Raw genomic sequence first — 19,322 nt, forward strand, 5'->3', positions numbered from 1 at the left:
AACTAAATAGATCTAAGATAGAAAAAAAGAAAGTTAAAAAAAATATTGGAAGTGATGGATCAACTTATTAAACTCTCAATCCACATTATAAAAAATATATTATCAATTTGAACTTATATAAGTGCACTTCATTTTTAACGAACCAATAACGAAGTAAAAAAAAATGACCCGTTTTGTCATCTTATAACAAAGTGATAAAAGTAACCATTGTTATGAAAGGAAGAAAGAAGATAACTAAAGAGGGAAACCAAATTACAAAGACATTTATAATAATCTTGGCAACGTGCTCCTGATTTACGATATCTCACTCGTTTATACAAAGATATTTTTTAAAGCAACAAATTCCTATTATAGTAACGTAACAAACAACTTGTAAGCGTCTATATATTTTATATTTAAAATAAGTCTGATTAAATCCTTGTTATCGGAGCTCTAAATATTTAACATGTAAATATCTTCTATTTGATTAAGTTTTATTTAAGATTTTTTAGGAAAAATTAAAAAATACAACAAATTTTCTTAAATAAATTATAACAGTATAAATAAATAAATAAAAAAGAATAATGAATGTTGTATTACGATTTGAAAATGATAGTCAAATGAAAAAAAAATCTTTGAAAAATAGGATAGTTAAAAGAATAATAAATGAAGTATTTATGTATGGAGTCACAAATATTAATGAATTTAAATCAGAAATAAATAAATAAAATCTCTCTCTGAAAATAAAGGCAACATAATGAATAAATAATTATCATAATGCACATTTTAATTTAAATGGCATATAAGAGTCAACTGATGAAGGCAGATACGATGTTTGAGAGTGCTCTCCATATAGTCTGATGGTAATATGGGAGCATTCATGATCCTCCTTTCCTTGCAGCCCTTCTTCCTCCTCATCCTCTTCTACATAGCACTGGTAGAATTCCGGCGACGGAATAAATTTTCCGGCACAGGTCCGGCTACCTATCCCCTCATCGGATGCCTCATATCCTTCTACAAGAACAAGCACCGTTTGCTAGATTGGTACACTGAGTTACTAGCTCAGTCTCCCACCAACACCATAGTGGTTCAAAGGCTTGGTGCACGTAGAACCATTGTCACTGCAAACCCTCAAAATGTTGAGTACATACTCAAGACAAACTTCAACAACTTCCCCAAAGGCAAGCCCTTCACTGAGATCCTAGGTGATTTCCTTGGCCAAGGAATTTTCAACGTGGATGGTGAGCTGTGGCTTACACAGCGCAGATTTGCGAGCCATGAGTTCTCTACCAAGTCCTTGAGGGAGTTTTTCATGCACACGTTGGAGAGGGAAGTGTGTGAGAGGCTTTTGCCCGTGCTTGAGGCACTGTCTGATGAGAACAAGGTGGTTGACTTGCAGGAGTTGCTTAGCAGGTTCTCATTTAATGTGATCTGCAAGTTCACACTGGGGACTAATAGGTGCTGCTTGGACCCTGCCGTCCCTACTTGTTCCCTTGCAAAGGCTTTTGATGTGGCTGCAGAGGTGTCTGCCAGGCGTGGGGCAGCACCTTTGTTCATGATCTGGAGGGTGAAGAGATGGCTCGGTGCTGGATCTGAAGGATTGCTTAAAAAGGCTGTTGGGGAGGTTCAGACTCATGTCATGAGAATGATTCAGGAGAGGAAGGAGAAGATAGAGGAGGGTGAGGAAAATGGTGGTGTTGAAGATCTCTTGTCAAGGCTTTTATGTGCAGGTCACGAGGAGGAGTTGATTAAAGACATGGTGATAAGTTTCATTATGGCAGGGAGGGACACTACTTCAGCAGCTATGACATGGTTCTTCTGGATACTGTCACATTATTCCCACATGGAGAAGCAGATAGTGGAAGAGGCAAAAGGGGTGTTGGATTACGAATCGGTGAAGAATTTGAGTTTCTTGAAGGCATGTTTGTGCGAGTCTGTGAGGTTGTATCCCCCAGTGGCATGGGACTCCAAGCATGCCAGTGGAGATGATCTGTTGCCAGATGGCACTGTGGTGAAGGCAGGAGATAGGGTAACATATTTTCCCTATGGAATGGGGAGAATGGAATCTTTGTGGGGGAAGGATTGGTTTGAATTTAGACCAGATCGATGGTTTGTGGAACCAGGAAACAGTGAGGGAATAATGTTGAGTGAGGTTTCTCCTTTCATATTTCCAGTTTTTCAGGCTGGTCCAAGGGTGTGTCTTGGCAAGGAAATGGCCTTCATTCATATGAAGTATGTGGTTGCTTCAATTCTGAGCCGATTCAAGTTTAGAATTATTGGTCCAGAGAGGCCTATATTCGTGCCACTGCTCACAGCACACATGGCTGGCGGCCTAAGAGTATTGGTTTGTAAAAGGTAAAAGTTCAGTGATTCAATCATATTTTTAAATTCCATTCAGTCAATCGCACTCATTAATTACATATATTTTTATCCACACACTTCATTGTGTACTCCCTTTCCTCTTCTCATATTCAGTGTACTAATTAAATATTCTTACTACATCCCTCGTCAAAATACGTTTAACTTTATTTTTACCTTTTCTGTTTTCCAAAAACTGTATAGCAAATACTGAAAGTAATAGAATCGTATTGTTGCTTACTTTACTCACTACAGACAGCGTTAACTTGTGACTTCTTTCTGTTTTTTGGGCAAAGAGAATGACAATGAAGTATTATTCTGCACACGTGTTCACCAGCCTAACCTTTGTCATTTTACATCTTCTTCATCATCATCAGTGTGAACTCAATTCCTGCAAAACGTGCTTTGTTTTTTATTTGCCTAAATTTCTTTGAAAGCTGGTCAGAATATTGCACATGCTCAAACTAATTGATTATTATTTCAAGGTATGGTCTATTAAAGAACCACGTAAGATGATTTTGACTAACTTATCTTGTTACTGTACGGTGAGACTAAAGCACTCTTTTAATTTTCTTGAGCACGTTGCTTGATGTATACAATTCATAGGTAGAGAATCTGAGTGATATTAATGGTGGCTAAACTAAATCTTGAATGATTTGTTTTTAAGTTTTGTTCCAATAACTGGTGAGACAGGCCTTTTCAAAAGTAGACTTCCAAATTGCTTGGATGCAAAAACTTCAGCCGAGGAAATAGATTTCAGTGAAATTCTTATGTCAAAGACAATTTAGAATTAATTGAGATGAATATATATTTTTCCAATCTATTGATTATGCATGCAACATGGTGCATGCCCGAAGACTAGATTGCTGCATACCCTCCATTGTCAAATTATAAATTCTGTAACTTATATTAAAACTATGGAAGATAGAGAACAATTAGCCTGGTAAAGAAAATTATCAAGTAAAAGCAGAGTGAGTCATGAGAAGAAGAAAAAATAAGTACAGTGTATTTAAATTAAGAATGCAGGCACTAAATAACAGTAGTTTTATGGAAGCTAAGATATAGACGGTTGAATTTCTTTGAATAATTTAAGCATATGACTCTTCATTTTACTCACATTTTTTGGAAGGGGAATTAGTGTGGTGACAAGTTTTCTGACTTTGGTTCCAGATTTCAAAGTTTCTCCTAGTGGGATAATGTATCCGATTTCTTAAATGGTGTATTATTTAGAGATAGATTTTCTCTATCACAGTATTGTTTTTTAGTAGGTTTTGGCCTAATCCTCCACTTGCTCGTATGACACTTTTATTTGTTTTTACGGTACTTGAGATGCTACAAATGATTGTTTTATTTGGGATGACAGATAAAATAGTGATATTCTTTAGAACTAAAATATTTTCATAAAAAAAAAATAACAAGCCAAATAATATGTATAGGGAAAAATGTTGATACATTTCGCTAAGTAGGGAAAAAATGTTGATACCTTCTGCTAAGTTGCAAATGATATTTATTCCCCCCTGATACCTTGGATACCCCTTGTCTCCACCTCTCTTACCTACAATCCTAGCACTTGTCTCTCTATGTCATGTACAAAAAGGTTAGGCACATGAAAGAGTATGTAGAAGAAGATGGGAATCATAATCTGTACCTGAAGTCTCATGCTTCTTCATCAAGCTTTTAGGGAATCTATTAAAACAAATCAAGCTTTTAGGGACCATTTGTAGATATTTGTAGCCCCACTATAACATTTAGCCAGCTTGTATAATAACATAGTATTGCAGAAAAACCATTCTTGCACACCGTTTGGGAGGAGACACATTTAGAGAGAGGAAAACAAGTAATTGATATGATAAATGATGTGATGTAAGGAAGAAAGATAGAGAAAATAAGAGATACAAATGAAGTAAAAATCAAGCATGAAAACACAAGTTTATGTGTTCGAGGCACAATATCCTAAAGTCAGAAAGATAAAAAAAACTATTCTTGTCAGCAAAAACACCCGTACTTAGAAAAAAAACAGCACTCAATCAACAAACTTTTTATCAGATCTAAAACTAGGAAGTCATTTTCATAATAGTAGACTTTCTTAGAATTTTTCTTTAGTCTTAAGACCGAAAGAAATATATAGAGTTTATCTCATGCGAATTTATGAAACCGGATATTGACTGGAGATTTATCAAATAAGGAATAATTGTTAAAATGAACTCTAATATCTTAAAAAGTTATATTTTAGATTTAATTCGATCTTAAAATACATTTCCTTATGTGTTGGACTAGAAAGCTCAAGCTTCCCAATACATCATTAACACAATACGAAAACAATTTATAGGAAGCAGGATTAGCTAGCTAAAAGGACTTCGGCAATTAGAATGCACAGCGACCATTTCATAGCTACATATTAACTTACTGGTAAGAAATATTCCTCGTGCTGAAAATTCATCATTGCATTTCAACTAGCAAAGATGAAACCGCCAATGTTTTCCCTTCCGGACTGAAACCATAACCAATTATCCAAGGTTTTAAAAAATAGTCTCCAACCACAATTTTGTCAGCAATATCAAGATTATTAGGTTTCTTTATTACTACAATTATGATGGTACTAGTCGCAACTACCATTGTAACTTGCAACCAGTAGCTAGCTACCCATTAAATAAAGACTGGCATAGACCAAAATATGGAACGTGACAAAAAACAGAGAATAAAAACAAACAGAAAATTGAAACCATTTTTAACAACTGTACGCAGAATTGGGTCGGGTTGCTGTAACGCTGACATGAAGGTTTTCCTACCCTTCATTTTGCAATTGGGCAGAGTAACAAAACTTGACACTTTACAGTGGACAAATAGAAGCAGGTTTCTTCAAAGGGTAGTAGAGATCATATGACCATTTCAGTCACAATTCTTGGCTTGTTTGGATACCACTAGTTTCATTTCATAATGGGTAGAGAGTATAAGAAAAATGTTAGGAACACACTCATTTTCATTGGTTGAAATGTATTTATAATGAGCTTCACAATAAAAGAAGTACCAATATCATCCCACTGGGCATCTATCCCAAATCCCAAATCAAGTTTCTCAAGAAGCCTAAGGAAGCAAATGCATACATCACAAATATGACAAGACTTTTAATCAAGAAAGTTAAAGAAACGTGAAGACAGAGGGAAAACGATACCTATAGTACGAAGGATGCGCAAATTGAATAGGATTATAGGATGTGTGCTGAGAAGAACGCGAGAAGACGGACGTCTATACGTGCTTTGTCTTTGCCTCATTTACATTAGTCTCTCACTACCCCTTTACTTTCGTGTAACATAAAAAGTTCCAACCCACGTGCCATTGGCCACTTTAGTCCCAAAACGAGGGAGCAGAACAGAACATCACATGAATTTTAATGTAGAGCTAACGTGGATTCACAATTTTCTGTTTGTCTTTATCAATTATAATTTAATCCAATGAAAAAAAAATTATCGTTAAGCTCAATGCTAACACTGATTACACGCATATTTGGATTAAACATTAAACACTGACATAGGATACGTTGGAACTAGGAGTAAAGAGTTGTTAGTTAATTTTTACTCTAATAAAATTAAGCAACATATACACGAAGAAACAGTCATTCCTTTTTATCTTATCCCCCATAAGACAACTTAAGTCTGAAATTAATTGCTGTACACCTATCAAGTCAAGAACATTGCCTCCACTTTAGTAACATATGAACTGCAAGGCAAGTTGCAGCACTGAAACTACTAATAAGTAACTATCAACTTAAACAATCAGAGCTTCCACGGGCTCAAACGAGCCATGTACAATGATCAGCACGAAAGACTAGCTACATCTAAAATTCCCAGAATAAACTTAGAACTCCAGGCATCATGAGCTCCCTGGGGCATTGCTTCCTGCTGCTGGTTTGCGATTCAAATAGCGAACAATAGCATCCTCAACCCTGTTCAAGTTTTCAAGCAAGGTTATAAGCATAACATTTAGCAGTGGCCACACTCATAGAAAACAAGAACATGAGCCTTTTTCAAGTTTAATCATCCCAGGCACATGACCAAAATGTAAAAAAGTATATCATGCTCTTTTCAGTCATTTGAATTGAAACAAAATCATATACAGGGTCAAGGAAAGTGCACGTATCCAACTAAAATGCAATTCCAATTATATCATGCATCATCATCACCTTTTCTAAGGCAATTTATTGAAAGGAGCTATCAATAAAGAAATTTTAGACCTGGATTTAAATCATGTTGACTAAGCTAATGATCATCCATAAAAAACTGGTGACATGTTACAACAACTAAATGAAACAAACGAAATGAAAGAATAGAGGACAATGGTAAGCTTACCATGGTTGCTTAAAGAAATCTGATTTGCGCTCCTTATCAGCATTGTGACCAGATTCTCCAAGTAAAACTTTGAGATCCTTGTTTTGAGATTCAACCAAGGCCTTAATAAATTCCAGAGGGGATTGACTAAAACCAACAAAGAACGCTCGTCTCCTGCGGTGCTCGTGTATTTTTCTAATGATTCCGCATATGGATTCATCACAGGCATCAATCTCTTTGTTTCTCTCCACATTGGCCACCAGAGCATTCAATTCCCTCTGCATGGGAAAAGGAACATCAACCATCACATCATAACAAGCAGACCCAACCGGACTATTCCCCGAGAGCTTGATCATATGTTCCAAAAGAATAACCTGAGGAGGAAACAAATGCTGCGATATCTTCTGCGAAACCATCGAGAACCTAACCTTATCCTCCCCAAACACCTTCTGAAGAGCCAGATCGCAGTGAAAGTACGAAGGATCATTCTGGTTCTGCAACTTCCTCGCCTTCACATAATGCCATATAGCTGAAACAATCCTTGCCCGCGTGTCAACCTGAATACCAAGCAATTCCCTCAACACCGGCGATAGCATAAACTTCTCTGGCACGTAATTCATCTCCAACCGAATCTGCGCCGAGAACTCCTTATCCCCTTTCCTCTTCACCTCAAAACCTTCATGAGTGGCAGAGGACCGTGAATTCTCCCACGTGATGACATGGTTCTCTGGATACAGCCTCTTGTCGAGGGAAATCGTTACCCTTTTGAAAAAGGCAGAAAATTTCGGGTACAAAGGTGGCATCCTGTGAGCAGCAACTCCAGCTTGTTCAGATTCTTCACCGTCTTCCAAAATCCTCCCAACAATCTTAAGAGTCCACGTGGGAGCGGATGAATCCACATTCTGGTTCGCAAACGTGTTAAACACGAAAATTCGAAGGGTTTTCTGGATGAAGGGTGGGTTTTTCACTGCTTCTTGAATGTCAACCTTCTTTCTAGCGAGTGCAGCGTCCACACGCACCTCCACGTCGAGGAGCTGCGCGTAGAGTGCCGACTCTGGGAGAATTGCCAAGGCTTTCTCCGGAAGCTGTTTCTCATTTTGCTTGTGCTTCTTCCTTCGAGGCCCAGGCACGGATTCCGTTTGTTTAAGCGGCGTGGCGGTATGAACGGGGGGTTTTGGAGGGAAACGTTTGGCGTTTGGGGCGAAGGAAAGCCCGTGGGCTTGGAGCTGGGCCTGAAACTGCGCTTGGACGATGGCGTGGGCCTGGGACTGAGGGTATTGGCCCGGCGCAATTTGGGGGTGTTGGGTGCCGGAGGAAGAAGCCCCAAGGGGCTTCATAGAGTTGTAGTTGTTGTACATAGACATTGGCTTTCTAATAATGGCCAACCAAAGGCATATATACCAAAATTTGTATAACTGAAACACTAGATTTGACGTGGAAAAGGAAGGATTTACCTTATTGAGAGAGAGTGTTGAAGAAATCGTGAAGATTGAGCTTCGAGTTTCCGCGAAGTGGTGCCTAGGGCTAGTGAAATGGGGCAAACAGAGGTCAGTGTTCGTTCAGTACTTCAGTGTTTGGAAAAAGAAGTTAGAATTTTGAAAACGTTTGTGTAGAACGTAACCACGACTTTCCAAACACACTCCAAGGTTTTTGCTTAACTGTACTAGCAAATTAAAAGATGAAGAGCTTAATAACTAATACATAATACTATACTTTCTATTTAACTGTTAGTATTATCCCCTAGAGTTTATGGTTAATTTCTTTTATGTATTTTATTATTAAAATCTTTAATATTTTATTAATTCATTGAGTTTCTAGTAAAGGCATAACATGTTATAAAAATTTATAAAGAAATAAAATAAAGTTAAAATAACATTTTTTATTTTTTTATGTAATACTCACATTTTTTGTTAAAACTTTAACAATTCAATGAAATGCATAAAATTTTGTAAAATGATAAAAAAAATTAGTTTTAGATCATGAACAGTTTTTAAAGAGATATAAGCTGTTACCTTGTAAATAAATCTATTAGTAAAAAATTAATAATAATTAATGAAAACATATGTAATTTAGTTCAAAATTAAAATTCATTTCAATTCGAGGTGTCTTTTGAAATTCCCTAATGTCTTAATTTAATTGAGAATTTAAATATATCAAATAAGAAATATTTTTATGATGAAAGAAATAAATTTTAATTAATCGAATTATCTTAAATCATTTAATTTTGTACGTATATTAAGTTAACTTTTTTTCTAATGTTTTTGTGTGTCTGGATGGATATATAGTCAGAGATTTTAATACATATTGTACTGAATCAGAGTGCTCGGAACTCAACACTTAGTGGTTGGATCTCGGTACATGGCGCAGACAGATCAGTTTGGCTCTTGGGCCAGAATAGCAAGCCATGTAATTGGGTCCCAGTTGTATGTATAAGTCCATTTTTATATAATTAAGGTAATCTTTCGCATGTAAAACCTAGGCGGCTAGTGAAGGGTAATTGTGGACCTAGGGGTGCGCTTAGTGCGTATGGAGTCTAAGTGATATGAGTTGGATAGACACTTAACAAGAAACAACACTTTAAGGAGGCTTAAGGTCATCTCAATGGAGGATAATGCCATCCAAGAGAGAAACCAAACTCATTGAACAATGAGTGTCATGTCCTTTTCACAAACACTTGGCGGAATTGAAAGGAAAGCAAGAACAAATCAAGAACACAAATAGAAACACAATTGAAATATGTAATTAACTAAAAATGGACAGAATTGAAAGAGGAAACATATCTACCAGTTAAAATCATCCAAAGAACACAATGAACCGATTAGAAACTCAAGAACAACACAAGAACCAAACTAAACGGTACAAATTGATGAACAAGACATAAAAGCTGAAACTACCGAATAAAAACAGCAAAGGAGATGAAAAGAAATGGAACTTAGATTGTTGAAGTCCGGCTGGAATGGATTAGGAGAATGATCACACCACTTGGTGATGGAGTCCCAAGATGAGTGAAGGAAGCCGCCACTTGAAGCTCTCCAAAAGCTCACAAGATGAGACTATGCTAAGGAGATCAAAATCTCACAAAAGGCTCTCTCAAAATTAGTAGAGTTTCTCTATATCAATTATCCAAATCTGAATTTACAAGAGTCCAACCTCTCTATTTATAATAGAAGAGGGCTGAAATGAAACACAAATGAAACTCAAAGTTCCCTCTAAATTCAAATGCAAATTGGTGCCACCTAATCATGAAGTAAGTGTGACCCACTTCCTATTTTCAGCACCTCCTAAAATGCGTCTACACCCCCTAACTATTCACACTTTTTATTTAATGTTCCGTCCGGTTGACCGGGACGTCTTCGTGCGCGACCTCAACCGTCAGCTAAGGACTCCTTCCCACTGATTGCCTGTGAATTCCTGCAAAAAAGAGGACAAAGAGGCGCCCTAGCGGCCGTTTGCACTCCGACGCTCAAGTCAGCCAGCAAGAAACACCAAAAAACTGTCCACCCACGTATCTGAGCACCGCGTGTGGCACTCTGAAGGTGGTAAAAGAACTGTGTATCTGTGTGTGTGTTGTCTCCTTTAGGCAAAAATATTCTCCGGTCACTTGTACGTAACCTTGAAGCACGGGCAAGCAACCAAAGAGTTTCCTCGTAAATTTGCCAAAGGTTCCAACCCTTTTTCCGACATTCTCAGCGCTATTTAAACTGCCCCAGCATTTAAAGCGCCTTAAAGCGCTTTTAATCTCTAACGTAACGTACCCTTTAAAGCGCTTAATTACGAAACGTAGCGCATTTAAGACGTTAAAGCGCTTGGGAGCCCTAATAGTACCAGAATGCTCGAAAGGGAAACTGTATTGAATATCTTTAATTACCTGGCACCTGACTAGAGGGTGTTTCCATTCTGGCATGGCTGTCGTACACGTGGAGGGCCTCACGACGCCATGACCCCATCTGGGGGCGTTTCTGCCCATCTGGGGACGTTTCTACGTGTGGGTCCTCCTGCCTGGGAGTGCTACTGCGCTAGGGGTGGCTTTTTGGGTGCCAACTCATGCCCCCAAGTATCTAGCCACTTACTCTAAGAGCGTATCTGCCTTCCTCTCACACCCTGCACCCGGTTATCCTGGGCGTGACCTTCCTCTTGGGTCGTATCTGTCCCGAAGGCGTCTCTGGGGCGGCAGGGGTACTTCGCGAGTCAGGCTGCCCTTTACTGGTACTATCACTATGGCCTTGAAGCCACCTTTTCCTTCTCTTTATCACTTTCCCGAGATATCGGGTCCTGAGGCTTTCCCACGGCGTCGCTCCCTCCATGGTCTTTCCTACCCATGGGTATCGGGGAACCACACCGTGGTTGCCTTGCTTTTACACTGTTTGATCTGGCGACGCCCTGGTTGGGCGACGCCTCTACGCAGGCGACGCCTTGCCTTGGCGACGCCTCCACCCAGGCGACGCCTTGCTTTGGCGACGCCTTGCCCTGCCTTGGCGACGCTTCCTCTTGGCGTCTCTACACCTGGGCGACACCTTGAGTTGACTTTGACTCTCCAGTCGTTGACTTTGACCTTGACTTAGTCAACGCCCTGATACGGGACGGTACATTTAATATTCACACCCCTATACAAAATTAATTCAAATGATACTCTTTTATTTAGTGTTTGGCCTTTCCCCTCATGGTTTGGACTTGGGCTTTCTTGGGCTTGGGCTTTGGGCTTGGGCCTCATCTTTTGCAAAGACTAATAAGAAGAACTTTAAATGATTTGGCCCTTGTCCATTTCTTCTATTGATAACATCTTTTTTATTCTCATCACTAAGTTAAGTAAGTGTTTTCTTTTAAACCTAAGCTCATGTGTGTTATGGCACGTAGAGGTTAGATTGCATGTATAATGAAAAGTGTAGCACCACGGAGAAGGTGCCTATGTAAACAGGCTGGACCCCTGATGTTGGTACACGAGTTGGTACCCTGGTGGTTATTTTGTTATTATTTTTTGCACTCCCTGGAGGAAAGATTTCGTTTTGTTGCAACACCAAGAGAGTGTGCCCTTGAACAAAATATTTTCCTGTTGAGTAAGCTTTCAGTTGATATTAGATTCTCGTGATGGAAAGTTGTTACAAGAGGTAAGCTATAAAAGGGGCTTGAGACCCCAGGTAAAGGTACGTTGTTTCTAAGACTGAAACTTATTACTTCTTAATTCTTATAAGCCTTGTACTGACTTGATCGTCGGAGTGCAATCAACAGGTAGGGCCCCCTCTATTTCAACGGAGATATGTTCAAGAGTAGTAAGAGATAGGACAGATTCGTAAAGAGACAGACCGAGCTAGAGCTTGTCATCAGAGTCAACCGACGAGTAAGTCAACCAGCAAGAACATTTGACGCCCACCGTGGGGCTCAATAAAACTAGATCCCACCCACAGTTGTGCTCGAGTTTCTAGACATGATCAGGAATACAAGGTAAGGTCCATTGTGATCTGAAGGGAATGACAACCCCACCATACAATAACTTATGGAAATTGTGAGTGCTCTCTAGGAGGCAATGACAACATCTAGGGCTGAACAGGAGAGACTCATGGCGGAATCCCGAGGTAAGCAGCTGCTCAAGCAAGACCAGCTGATGGCGAAAATAGACGCATTTAGAGCAAGCAATGACGAGTTACGCAAGACCAATGGAGAATTGCGTAGGAGTCTACAACAGCTTGACAAACGCTCCGCAAGGGAGCGAGGCCCGATTGTCCAACTAAGGGCTCGCCCCAAACCATTTTCGCAGGCGATTATGGACGTTGTAAAACCAGTCAATTACATAACGCCCGAGATTAATTTCACAGGTTTACCACCTAGATGATCATCTCGAGAGGAACCGATGTCATACATTGTAAGATGTTCATGGGTACGCTCACAGGCACAACATTACAGTGGTTTGTTGGCCTTCTTGATGGCCACATAACCTCCTTCGACCAATTTTCCGAGTTGTTCAAGATAAACTCAAAAACCAAAGCTCTGAATACCACATGATGTGAGTTGATTTTTAGATGTTTTCATTTAGGTGACATTTTACTTTTAAGATTGATTTTAACAATTAAGGGTGAGGACTTAAGAAAGATTCCCACTGGACACGAACTTAACCAAGTGGTTAAGTACGTGTGAAGGTTCACTTCACAGAGGCAAAGATGAAAAAACAAGATATGGTGTGATGTGATCCAAAAATACATAAAGATGACCAAGGATGCTACACTTGAAGGGTCATCTCAACAAGAAAATAAAGACCTAATTAATAGGAGAAATGGACAAAGCCCAAAGCATTTGAAGTTCTTCTTATTAGTCTTCTCAAAATATGAGGTCCAAGCCAATTAATATCTTTTGTAATATTTTTTAGAATAGTTTCAAGATAGAACATTAAAAGGGAAGTAGTAGGAAAAGTCACTTTTCTAGAATAAGGAAGTGACTTGAAAAGGGGTGGCATTTACCTTGTCTTTTCATATGCCTTGCCTTTTCATTTACAAGTGACTTTTCATGTATTTTTACCTTTTCATGACCGGTCCTCTATGCCTATATAAAGAGGAGCCTTGCTTTTGTAAACATAAGTTGAAAGTTGAATATTGAAATTGAAAGTGAAGTTACTCTTTAGAATTTGAGTGGTTTCTTTGTGAGACTTGCTCTCCTTCTCTTTTTATCTTATCTCGTGGCTCTTAGGAATCCTCAAGTGGCGGCACTCCCACTCATCTTGGAGCCTTCCACCATCTAAGTGGCATGATCACTCCATTGTCTTCAACCACATAAGTTTCTTCAACTCTTCATCTTCTTCTTCCATACCCATTCTATATCAAAAACTCTAAAACATGTTTTGTTTCTTGTTCTTGATTTTCAATCGGTCAAATGTTGCTATTGAATGTTTCTAATCAATAGTTTTTCATTGGTTCTTGTTTTAATCGGTTGGAATTACTTGTTTATGTTCTATTCGGTTCATGTTTTTGAAATGGGTTTCCCATGGGTTTCTTGATTTGTGTTCTTTAAATGAGTTTCTAATGGGTTTCTTGATTTGTGTTTTTGTATTGCTTGTAGAATCTTGATCCAATTCTTGAAAGTGTCATATGATGTTTCATCTCCTAATCAACTCATATCATGGTGAATATGGAATGCAATTGTGAAAGTGAATTGGGGACATGGTAAGCATCAATGGTGGTCATTGCCAAACCAAATGATGATGCATACTCAATAAATGAGCCAAAACCTAAGAACACAATTCAAGGAAAACATATGAAAATTAAGAGCATAAATGGAATGGAAAATGGAAAGGAAAATGGAAGAAGAAACTTAGGGAAGGGATGGTGAGGATGATCACGCCACTTGGGGTGTGGAGGCCACCAAGATAATTGGAAGGGTCGCCACTTGAGAGCCTCACACTCTTCAAGATAAGACATGTAAAGAGGAAACAAGCCTCACTCTAATCTTTCACAAAATGTGCAGAGTTTCTTTACTTCTCAAAACTCAATATGTAAAATACAATGGGTAAGCCTCCTATTTATAGGTGAAGGAGCCTTGGAAAACAAGCAAGAGGGGTAGGATTGGAAAAGAGAAAAAATGGGCAGCCTTAGGGTTTGACTAAGTCAAACCAGCATCCTAGGTTTGTCCTTCTAGAAACTAGATCAAATTGCCTTCTTAAAGGGCTAGGAACAAGCTAAAATGATACATACACCCCCTATTATGCTAAAGGCACCTTATTCTAGCCTATCTTTACTATTTGAACCCCTAAAGTGAGCCCAAAATTATTTACAACATATTCTATCTCTTAAGAAGACCAAAAGGAAGAACAATTGGTGCTTTGGTTTATGCCCATCTCCTCTGGTTGAGTCCATAAGATCCTTGGTGGGGTCTTGAATTATTTGCTGAGATGACTGCTCGCCATGTTGTGCTTTGTCTTTTTCTTCCTTGGTCATCTTCATAGGTACTTGGTTTGTATCACTATGTGCCTTGTCTATTGCTTCCTTGGTCATCTTCATAGCTACTTGGTTTGTATCACAATCCTATTCCACACTTGAGATGATCCAAAAGTTCTTTGAAAACTATTTTTGATTGATCTCTCTCACTTAGTTAATGCATAGGAGCGTAAAATAACATTTTTATTTTTCAATCAAATGGTTAAACAGTTAAAACAAAAAGCCAAAAGTTGTTGGAATCATTTAAAACAGAAAAACCACTTAACAAAACTTTGTTAAGGTTTTAAGAAAAACAATCGATTGAATTATCGAAAAAATCGATTGATTTTTGTTTGACAGCAAAGGCAAAAGCAAAGCTTTTCCAAATCATTTTAAAATCCACTAAGTATCAAACAACCTGTTGATTCGAAATTTCAACTTGTTGAAATTTGTTTGACAGCAAAGGCAAAGACAAAGCTTTTCTAAATCATTTTAAAATCTACTAAGTGTCAAACAGCCTGTTAATTCAAAATTTCAACCTGTTGAAATTTCACTTCCTTTTAAAAAAACCCATATTTTCAAAAGGTTAAGGATTCAAATGAACTTGGATCATTTTAAGGAGTGAATTAACAAGTTTCAAACAACTAGACACACATACACACACAGAGCAACAAGGTCTTCAAGCTTTCCACTTGGATTTGGAGACATCAAAGCATCTTGTTCAATAGAATTCACCCAAAGACGAGGTCTTATACGAATTATAGGGATAACTGGCTCTAGAAGGGAGGTTAAATGGAACCTTGAACTGTTTTTGTAGAAGATATAACAGACCTTTAGAAAATAGTCTAACAAGCCAAGATAAAGAAAATAATAAAAGTAAAACAACTAGCAAGAGTAAGGAGAGAAACAAGACATAAGAATTCATCCTAGTTCATTCGAACCCGAGCTATGTCTAGTCCCCTTAAGCCAACTACTTAAGGGATTTCAGTAATCAAGACACCTTGATTACAGTGAGTATACCAATCTATCTAGGTTACAACGATTATATCAACCTCTCTAAGTTATCCTTCTCAATCTTCCCTTGATGCCAAGAAATCTCAAAGAAAAACACTCTCAAAGAGAGCACAAGTAAAGCTCATTAGGGTATAACTTCACATAGTGAAGAATTTACAATGGTTTTCACTCAACCGAAAAAATAGATGCTCAATAACTAATAGGACTATAAAACTCTTTGCACATATTTCACTTGTGTATATCTTGTATATCTTCATTTATAGGTTGTATACATATTAAGTTCATCTTGTTATTCATCCTTGATTTCTTCATATATAGCTTTTTTAGATGAGACTATTGAAGACTTGATCAAGAAGGTCTTGATCTTCTGCAAAACTCTTTTAAGGTAGACTCTCAATATGGAAGGTATTGATTTGTCCTTAAAAGCTTTCATTTATATAATCCTGTAAATAGAGATAATTTTGCAAGTATTGTATATAAAGAAACGAATCATGATATTGATAAGGGATAAACAGTAGTAAAATTCATAGATCAATAGGCATGTAATTTGCATAGAAAATGTATGAAAACAAGTGAAAAACATACCAAGAACCCTCCAACTCCAGCTGCAATCAGAGACAAGCAAGAAAAAGAGAAAATTGTAGAAAAAAAGCAAAAAAGCAAGTAAACAAGGATGGAGCAAAAGGAGTCAATCCACCCAACAAATTGAATCCATAGAGTTTGTTAAAAACCCTAAAAAAGTTGAGTGCTTCTATATACGCTGAGCGGATTGGGGTCAGAACGATGAAAGAATTCCAAAGAAAAAAGGGCTTAGTGAAAGTAGAAGGGTTGAGCGCAAAACATTCTTAATCATGAAGAAAGTCCAATTTCTCTTAGAAAGAGGCTTGAGCCAACTTGCACCAAGTTCGAGAACAAAAGGATTTCGTTTAAAGCCTAAGCCAAGCGAATTTTACTTCATGGTTAGGAAAGGTCAGTGTTAGGCTTAATTTGGAGCAAATCCCAGGTAAATATTTGACTTTGGAGATCCAAAGAAGCCTAAAGATTACTTAAGGATGAAGACAGACAAAACGCTGAGCAAATTCACCTGCACTGAGCCGATGTTGAATCCCTCTGAAACTCATCCAAAAATTCTATAAATAGGGACCTTGGGTATCACTCAAAAACATCGAGAGGAAAATCATCAACTTTTCTTAGGCATATGAGATAGAAAGCCTCAAAGTTGAAGCCTAGAGAAATCTCTCGAGGAAGGAATCTTGAAGCCTAAGTTGGACCACAACACTCAAGGATCCATTAATGCAATCCTAGCTTGCATCATTTGTAGACTTCTTCTTCATTGTTTTGATTTGAATATCTTCTACTGATGGAGATCAAGCTCAAGTGGACATGGAGGCCAATCACCAAGATCAAGAAGAGGTAGAGGCTCAAATGGAGGACGCCCATAGAGGTCAAAGCCCACCTCAAAGGCTTACAAGAAGCATGTTCAAAGCTTTAGGAGCTAGGGGATGTTTATTTACTCTTTTTGTAATTTCTTTGGTTGAAGGTGCTTAGAGGGAAACATTAGAAACCTCTATTGTTAAAGCATCTTTTAGTCTTTAGTTAGGAGTCTTAGGAGGGGGGGTGCGTTAGTAGATAGGTGTAGGAGTAAATAAGGAGGTGCCAAAGTGAGAGAAGAGGTCACACCTTCCTCATGCTTGGTTTAGGCGCCGGTTCTAGTAGCTTTTAGGAGGGAATTTTGAATTCTTTTAGTTTGATTTTCAGCACATCTAGGCTATAAATATAGGTGCTGCCCTTGTACATTTCAGATTTGAATTTAGAGAAAAGAAATTATACTCAATTTTTGAGAGAGCATTGGAGAGCTTTGTGCCTTCTTCACTAGTCTTATCTTGATGGTTCCATGGTTACCTCAAGTGGCGGCTTGCACACTCATCTAGGAGTCTCCATCCTTCTAGTGGCGTGATCATCCAACCATACATCCATGTTCATGAGCTTTCTCCTCTCCTTCCTTCCTTCTCTTTCAATTGTTCATGTTTAGCTTGTTGTTCTTGAATTTCTGTTCGGCAGTTTTCAATTCTTAGGTGTTTTGGTTCGGTTCCTTTGTTTCCTTGCTGTTCATTGTTGTTCTTATTCATTTCCAGCCTTTATGTTCGGTTCATTTCAGTTTTTAGCTAATTCTATTCGGTGCATTTGCTTCTTCTTTCATTTTAATCGGTTCAATTTGACTTTAATTGGAACTTCCATATGAGTTTGGATTTGGTGTTAGTTTTGGTGAGTTCTTGACTTCAAACATTGATCCAATTCTAAGAGAAAGTGCCTAACTATTGTCCAACTCAAGTTGATTCCTAAGAATGTCAAGAATCATTCTCTTCTTTGCTATTGGAATCACATCATGTGGTATCAAGAGTTTAGGTGTGTTCTTGTTTAATTGTTGAGTTGTGTTGCACTTTAATTTCAAGAGCTCTTTATTTTCTTGCAATTTAAGGTTCTGTTTTAGGCTTATTTGAGTATTGCTTGCTGTTTTAATTTTTGTGCCTATCATATGTTTGAGTATTTTCCTTTTTTGAATCCATACAAGTTTTGTCTTAGTCTTGTTTTTCCATAATTGTCATCACTTCTTGTAGTACTTTTATTGCTTTTGTTGTTTCTTGCTTTAGTGTCATATAATTTTCTGAATTTGATATTGATCCTTTGTGCATTTTTTCTTTTAGAATTGAGTTCATACTTGTATTCTAGACCTATACAAGTTCCTATACATCATTTTCCATTATGTCTTTGCTAGTTCATAATTCTGTTTTTCATTCCTATTAGGATTCCTCTGTTTTCTGAAAAAGTGCTTACTATTTTTCCTTATTGCAATTGATTTACTCACTGGAAAATTATGAAATTCTGGATTTGTGTTATTCAAAGTGTTATAAAAGCATAGAAAAAAGAAGTACTCAAAAATTCAAAGTACACAAAAAATGATAAATAAAATACAAAAAGTGTACAATTCTGCCGAAAAAAATACGGTAATCTGGCAGCGATTTTGAAAAATTTATCTCAATTAATTGGCTTACTGTTTTTAAGTGATTCCAGTGCCATTATTGAGTTAACATCTTGAAGTTTCTGTGGTTTAAATTTCATAATCCAGTTCGCTCTATATCATTTCAGTTAAATCAGTGAACATCAAGCACAGTTTGCATAAAAAAAAAAAAAAAATTCCAGTAGTTAATTTTTTGTTTTCTTCATCTACTCTAATGCTTTTCTTTAAATATTCTTTTGTGTGCCTACTTTTTCATTGACTTCCTTATTTTCTTGCTTGTCTTTTATTCATTACTCTTTGAGTTTGTCATACATATAGTATTCCTTTTATTCATTGTTTTGATTTGAATATCTTTTACGGTGTGAAAGCATAGAGAATTGTAGAAATTTGGAAGATATAAAAATTATTACGGTGAATTTAAGGGAGGTTATGCCAACACTCTAGGAGGAGTCTAGCAAGAAGATAACTTTAGAGAGAATTTTGAACAAGTAAAAGTGTCTCAATTGGACAACATTTCATTACTCAAATCAATGTGAAAAATCATGTATAAGAGACTCCTATTTGTAGGATAAAGTCTCTCAAATTCTCTCAAATGAGCATGTGACAAGTGTCACTACCTCATTGGTGCAAACCCTCTCCATTGAGGAGAGACATGTGGAGTCTCATGCCTTCCTTGCCTACATTTCTATTTGCACCCCTCTTTTACTATTTTACACTTTACTTTCTTTT

At 37.6% G+C, this 19,322-nt stretch overlaps 2 protein-coding genes and 1 long non-coding RNA gene across 4 annotated transcripts; 1 reads left to right on the plus strand and 2 right to left on the minus strand.

Annotated features, from left to right (window-relative positions):
* Window positions 1–659: 659 nt before the first annotated feature.
* LOC137813684 (cytochrome P450 94B3) lies at window positions 660–2,577 on the plus strand. The gene has a single exon (XM_068616062.2). The coding sequence runs from the start codon at window positions 848–850 to the stop codon at window positions 2,336–2,338; it is 1,491 nt and encodes a 496-aa protein (XP_068472163.1). The 5' UTR covers window positions 660–847; the 3' UTR covers window positions 2,339–2,577.
* Window position 2,578: 1 nt separating this feature from the next.
* Window positions 2,579–5,641, minus strand: LOC137813686 (uncharacterized). Its single transcript, XR_011081479.2, has 4 exons — window positions 5,510–5,641; window positions 3,986–4,023; window positions 3,821–3,915; window positions 2,579–2,728 (listed from the first exon to the last, which is right to left on the minus strand). It is a non-coding gene; the product is annotated as an uncharacterized LOC137813686 (long non-coding RNA).
* A 294-nt stretch (window positions 5,642–5,935) lies between these two features.
* On the minus strand, window positions 5,936–8,327 carry LOC137813685 (SWI/SNF complex component SNF12 homolog). 2 transcript variants are annotated; one of them, XM_090300940.1, is made up of 3 exons: window positions 7,037–8,306; window positions 6,684–6,940; window positions 5,936–6,280 (listed from the first exon to the last, which is right to left on the minus strand). In XM_090300940.1, exons 1-3 carry the CDS (start codon window positions 8,024–8,026, stop codon window positions 6,208–6,210), a joined length of 1,320 nt encoding a protein of 439 aa, XP_090157066.1. In that variant the 5' UTR covers window positions 8,027–8,306; the 3' UTR covers window positions 5,936–6,207. The 2 variants fall into 2 exon arrangements, with proteins under 2 accessions (XP_090157066.1, XP_068472164.1); XM_068616063.1 differs by having other exon boundaries at window positions 6,684–8,327.
* Between the last annotated feature and the right edge of the window lie 10,995 nt (window positions 8,328–19,322).

Source organism: Phaseolus vulgaris, chromosome 1, assembly GCF_051622355.1.
Source record: "Phaseolus vulgaris cultivar YP4 chromosome 1, ASM5162235v1, whole genome shotgun sequence".
Lineage (NCBI taxonomy): Eukaryota > Viridiplantae > Streptophyta > Magnoliopsida > Fabales > Fabaceae > Phaseolus > Phaseolus vulgaris.

What these genes read in the sequence shown, in the direction of transcription:
- LOC137813685 (XM_068616063.1), bottom strand. Translation starts at nt 8,026, where the DNA reads ATGTCTATGTACAACAACTACAACTCTATGAAGCCCCTTGGGGCTTCT. An exon ending in GATTTCTTTAAGCAACCATG is followed by an intron (nt 6,281 to 6,683) that starts GTAAGCTTACCA and finishes AAACTTGAACAG; the next exon opens with GGTTGAGGATGCTATTGTTC.
- LOC137813684 (XM_068616062.2), top strand. Translation starts at nt 848, where the DNA reads ATGGGAGCATTCATGATCCTCCTTTCCTTGCAGCCCTTCTTCCTCCTC.